General features: G+C 44.8%; 1 protein-coding gene across 2 annotated transcripts; it reads right to left on the reverse strand.

Moving 5' to 3' along the window:
• Positions 1-330: 330 nt before the first annotated feature.
• LCE5A (late cornified envelope 5A) lies at positions 331-4,042 on the reverse strand. Of its 2 annotated transcripts, none has more exons than XR_008512265.1 (2): positions 3,911-4,042; positions 331-992 (listed from the first exon to the last, which is right to left on the reverse strand). XR_008512265.1 is itself a non-coding variant. In XM_002810200.2 (2 exons), the coding sequence occupies exon 2, from the start codon at positions 969-971 to the stop codon at positions 615-617; it is 357 nt and encodes a 118-aa protein (XP_002810246.1). In that variant the 5' UTR covers positions 972-992; positions 1,534-1,729; the 3' UTR covers positions 331-614. The 2 variants fall into 2 exon arrangements, 1 of the variants encoding a protein (XP_002810246.1); XM_002810200.2 differs by lacking the exon at positions 3,911-4,042 and adding an exon at positions 1,534-1,729.
• Between the last annotated feature and the right edge of the window lie 1,203 nt (positions 4,043-5,245).

Below are 5,245 nucleotides of genomic sequence, written 5' to 3' on the forward strand. Positions count from 1 at the left end.
ATGCTTGAAGGAAACCCTCTCATAACCTGACCCTTTTGAGTACAACCATCCTCTTCTCTTCAAACCCATTCCTGGCTCTCCTCATACAATCTTGTGTCTGGCGTAATGGTCTCAGACATGATACTTTCCTTCCAGCTTAAAGTTCCAGAATCCAGTGCATAGAAGGGAATATTGTTTTCCAGAGGCCTAAGTAGCTTCGCTGCCAAAATGTGCTTCCTAAATAAGTTTGTAAAGTGTTCGCTTGCATTTAAGAGAAGGGAAGGGAAGATGGCTTGATGCAGCAGGTAGGGAGTGGGAGAGGTAAACAATGAAATCAGGAGGCAGTGGTATAGGAATAAAAAGCTTTATTGTTGCAGAGAAAATAGCTTCATAACTGAATTACAACACCTACTTCTCCAAAGAGCTATGTCTGAGAGGGAAAGCCAGGCCAGAAAATATCACAGGCTAGACCTCAACCCTACAATGGAGTGAACACGGGCAGGATAAAGAGGGGAACTTAAGGCATTTCCGAAGTACTTCCATGGGAAATGAGAGAAAAGAAGCCTCAGGCTGACACAGATCTTCAGCACCTGGGCTCTGCCAGTGCTTCTCCTCTGTGCTCCTCATAGCCCAGGTCAGCAGCAGCCCCCAGAGCTGTGGCAGCAGCCGGAGCCCCCGGAGCTGTGGCAGCAGCTGGAGCCCCCAGACTGCTGGCCACTGCCACTGCCACAGCAGCTGGAGCTCTGAGGTCGGCGTCGGAGGGACCGGCGGGGCCTGTGGTGGCTCAGGCAGCAGCCACCACCCCCAGAGCTACAGCAGCCCCCAGAGCTGGAACCACAGCAGGAAGAGACTGGAGGTGGGCATGGGGCTGAACACTGGGGAGGGCATTTTTGGGGACACTTGGGAGGACACTTAGGAGTACACTTGGGAGGGCATTTAGGGGTACATTTGGGAGGAGGCTGGCACTGCTGCTGGCTCTGCTGGCAGGACATCTCTGTAGAAGCTGAATAAAGCTGAAAGACAATACAAGCCCAAGGTCACTTCCTTGCCCTTAAAATTGAACTATAATTTCACAAGATTTTATCTCTAAGATGACCAGAATTTATTATTATGATTATTATTATTATTATTATTTGAGATGGAGTCTCGCTCTGTCACTCAGGCTGGAGTGCAGTGGTGCTATCTCGGCTCACTGCAACCTCCACCTCCCGGATTCAAGCGATTCTCCTGCCTCAGACTCCCGAGTATCTGGGATTCCAGGTGCGCACCACCACACCCGGCTAATTTTTGTGTTTTTAGTAGAGACAGGGTTTCAGCATGTTGGTCAGTCTCGAACTCCTGACCTCTTGACCCGCCCACCTCGGCCTCCCAAAGTGCTGGGATTACAGGCATGAGCCACTACTCCTGGCCTAAGATGAACTAGATTTTAAAAACCCAGTCTCCCAAGACCAGTAACAAGAACGATACAAATGATTTCCACCTAGTAACTCTGTATTTTCAAATGAATAACTTGGAACTTCAGAAAGGCATCAGTCCTTCATTCCTTTCACCTACCTTCCACCCTCCCCTTCCAGAAGAACCTTCCCCTCCAAAATCCTCCTTTATCCTTGTCTTTCTTCAAGAATGGCCTCAACCTCCACCCAGGGGCTCTTTCTGCCCAAAACACCAGCACCAAGAGTTCATCCTGGTCCTGAGAAGCACTCTACCTGATTCAGGCACTGCAGCAGATCACTCAGGAGACAGGTGGACTGAGGTGCTGTCAGAAGCTTCTGCGTTTTATACAATTCAGTCCTGACCTAGCATCAGGAGGTGCAGACCATGTGCGGGATGCTAGAAGAATCTTTCATAAAGGCATGGGTGACTCCCTCCCCTCGCATCCCAGGGACCCAGTTCCTCCCTCCATAAGCATCTCAAGTATTAACCCACAGGAAGATCCCCTGAGAACTGCAGGCCTCTAGGATGGTGAAGGAGCTCTGTGAATTGCACATGGCACCTATCTATCTCACAGGCAGCTCTGCTATGCTTTCTATTTTCTGAGCTGGGCCAGTATGGCTCTATGTCTCTGGGATGAACAGAAGGTCTGTTTTCTCTTTGGTATAGGAACTGAAGGAGAAAATTCCCAAGATGGAAATTAAATGGCCCTTTTTAGAATAATAATAGAGATCCAAAATAAAATTGTAGGCCCAAGCAAATAATCTAACATGATATTTTTTCATTTCTAGATGATGCCACAACCAGAACTAAGAATGTTTGATATCTCAGTGATGTTATTTTAGGCAGATCTAACGCTGACAGTGTGGGTGGTTGGGCTTCTCTCCTTGCCTGAATTTGATGCTCCAAAAGAGCTCACAAACAGTGCTGATTCAGCACTAACAATGCCTTTAAAAGGGCAGAAGTCTAGGAATGGCTTATTTACTCATGTTAAAGAAGGTGCCCTTGGCCAGCTCAAGGTGAGGCAGCAAAGACCAGGTGTATACTGAGGGTGGAGCAAAAGCTCTCGACTCATCTGGAGGTTTCCAGAAGTGAGGCACCAGTTCCGGTCATTCATAAGAGAAGAGCATCCAACCTGGGAAGGACCTCAGGAGAAGATTAATCTTTGGATGGAGAGGTGAAGAGGAGGAGTATATAGGTTTTAAAAGCCCATGGTGGGATCCAAAACTTATTTTCTCAGCAAACAATATTCTGAGGGAAAGTTGGGTCCCCAGGATAGTTACCAAAATTGACTTAGCTGGAAAGGGTGGCCAAAATATGGCATATTCACAATGAAAGCTGCAGTGAGAGAAAATAAGACTGGAAGAAAAAGGCAGTAACTTAGCTCCATGCTCGTTGAAATGGGCTGCAGTGAGAAGCATCAGCCCACTTATAACACAGACCCTGGAGAGGGACGTCCAGCATCAGTTCCCACCCTTGCTCTCTCCACCTGTGCAACCTCTGGCAAGTTATTTAACCATCACTGGAAAAGGGGGCTGATGACATTCCTAATCCACTGAATAAAGAAATACAGACGAAGTTCTTAGCACAGTTCTTAGAACTGCAAGTTTAAAAAAGAAAAAACTAATCACTATGGCTATCCTTATTTCCATGAGAAAATATATTCTAAATTTCAAATTACTGACCTGCCAATTTTGAAACCAAAACTAATTTTTATGATATCAGAGCTTAGACTTGATGTTTTCTTACAGCAAAATATTAAGAGTATTTGCTTGTCACTAGGGAATGAGATTATAAAGAAAGCATACTCATTATTTAAAAACACCAAAAAATAGGAAGAATTTAAAAATCACCTATAATCCCATCCCTAAAATACTGTTACTATTTTGCTATTTTCCTTCCAGTCATTTTTTTCTATATATAGTGGTTTTGTTGTCGTTGTTGTTATTTGAGTTTTGTTTGTATTTTACATAGTCTTTCTCATAGTACTTACATGAGTTTATTTTACTAACTTTTCACTTAACATTTTAACATCAACATTTCCCATGTTATTCATTGTTTGGAAGCATTATTTTTGGTAGCCATAAGAACATTTCATGAAGGGCACAGAATCTATTTATAAGTCGTTGGGAGCGTGAGTTCTTTTTTTTTTTTTTTTTTGAGACGGAGTCTTGCTCTGTCACCCGGGCTGGAGTGCCGTGGTGCGATCTCTGCTCACTGCAAGCTCCGCCTCCTGGATTCACGCCATTCTCCTGCCTCAGCCTCCCAAGTAGCTGGGACTACAGGCACTTGCCACCACTAACGCCCAGCTAACTTTTTGTATTTTTAGTAGAGACGGGGTTTCACTGTGTTAGCCGGGATGGTCTTGATCTCCTGACCTTGTGATCCACCCACCTCGGCCTCCCAAAGTGCTGGGATTACAGGTGTGAGCCACCGCGCCCGGCTGGGAGCATGAGTTCTAAAGCCAGTCTCTGGGTTTGAATCCCAACTCCCCACTTACCAGTGGTGTGACTTTGAACAAGTGATATGAGCTTTCCACCTCACTGTCCTCACCTGTGAAATGGTGAAAAAAGTAGTGTTTATCTCATGGGGTCATTAAATTGAGTTAACATACCTAAAACTCTTGTAAAAGTGCCTGGCATATAGTAAGCATTCAATAAATGTTTAAAATGAAACCTGATGCTGTGTCATTTCTAAATTCCAGCACTCAGGGCAGGCCTAGATAAAGACCACAGGGTTGGGAGGCAGGTTGGCTCCTGTGGCTACTGAATCTCTATGCATCAGATCTGTCTCTGCCCTCCTTGTAGAGAAGTATAAGCAAGAAGGTAGAACACAGGCTCTGAATTTCTGGAAAGGGAATCCCAGTAAAGTTAAAGGAATTACGCATTTAAAACATGGGTTTGGTGAATTCTAAAAGGAACAATGTCCATCCCCTTTTACTTATAATTGTTTGGGCACATGACCACCTATCTGATCATATGGTAAGGTCTTTAGTGCAGGAATCCCTAAGGGGTCTAATTTAGTGCCTTGTAGGCAGCAGGTGCTCAGTTTTCATTTCCTTGTTCAGTTGAATTTACTATTCAGCAAGCAAGATGAATGCCTCCAACAAATCCAAACCCAGATTTTCATTAACAAATTCTAGACATTTCATGGGATGATAGAATAGATGTGGAAAGGACCTTGGCCATCATTCAGAGCCGGTGGTTCTCAACCCCAGTGAGATCTAAGCTTTGACATTCTCCAGACATCCATCAAGTGGCTCTGCTGCACCACTGGGATTGATAATTGCTGATTTAGATCATGCCCCTTGTTTGACAGAAAAGGAACCTAAGACTCAGAGATGGAAAGAGGCTTTCTCTGGATCACATGGAGAGTTGGGAGCAGAGATGGAATTCAAACCCTGCTATCTGCCCTCTCTCCATCATAGCACTCTGCCTCTTGAATAGTATTTTATTTCTTACTGTGATTTTTTTCTAGCAAGATTTATTTTATATAATTTGCTTGTTAAACATGGCTATTGAACTTGGAGTGAAAATAGTAGTAAATATGGTGAATCACAGCCTGAATTGCACATCTGAAAAAATTGGAAGTGATCATTACCTCTACTAAATAACCAAGGATTGAGTACCTGTGTTGGAAAGGCAGTGTCTCGCATTCCCAGGGATAGGCCAGCTGGCAGACCCCCAAGAACCCTCCCCAGGATGGCCCTATCTGGATGACTGTTCCCTAGCCCAGAAGTCCAACTCTTAGCCTTAGCATGGCTAAGTTCCTTAGCCCGTGTCCCTGAGCTGATTAATCCTGTGGACACTGATTCACTGCACCTAACTCACAAGAG

This window comes from Pongo abelii, chromosome 1 (assembly GCF_028885655.2).
Source record: "Pongo abelii isolate AG06213 chromosome 1, NHGRI_mPonAbe1-v2.0_pri, whole genome shotgun sequence".
NCBI classification, from domain to species: Eukaryota; Metazoa; Chordata; class Mammalia; order Primates; family Hominidae; genus Pongo; species Pongo abelii.

Excerpts from the sequence above, each read along its gene's own strand:
- LCE5A (XM_002810200.2), bottom strand. The coding sequence starts at position 971 with ATGTCCTGCCAGCAGAGCCAGCAGCAGTGCCAGCCTCCTCCCAAATGT.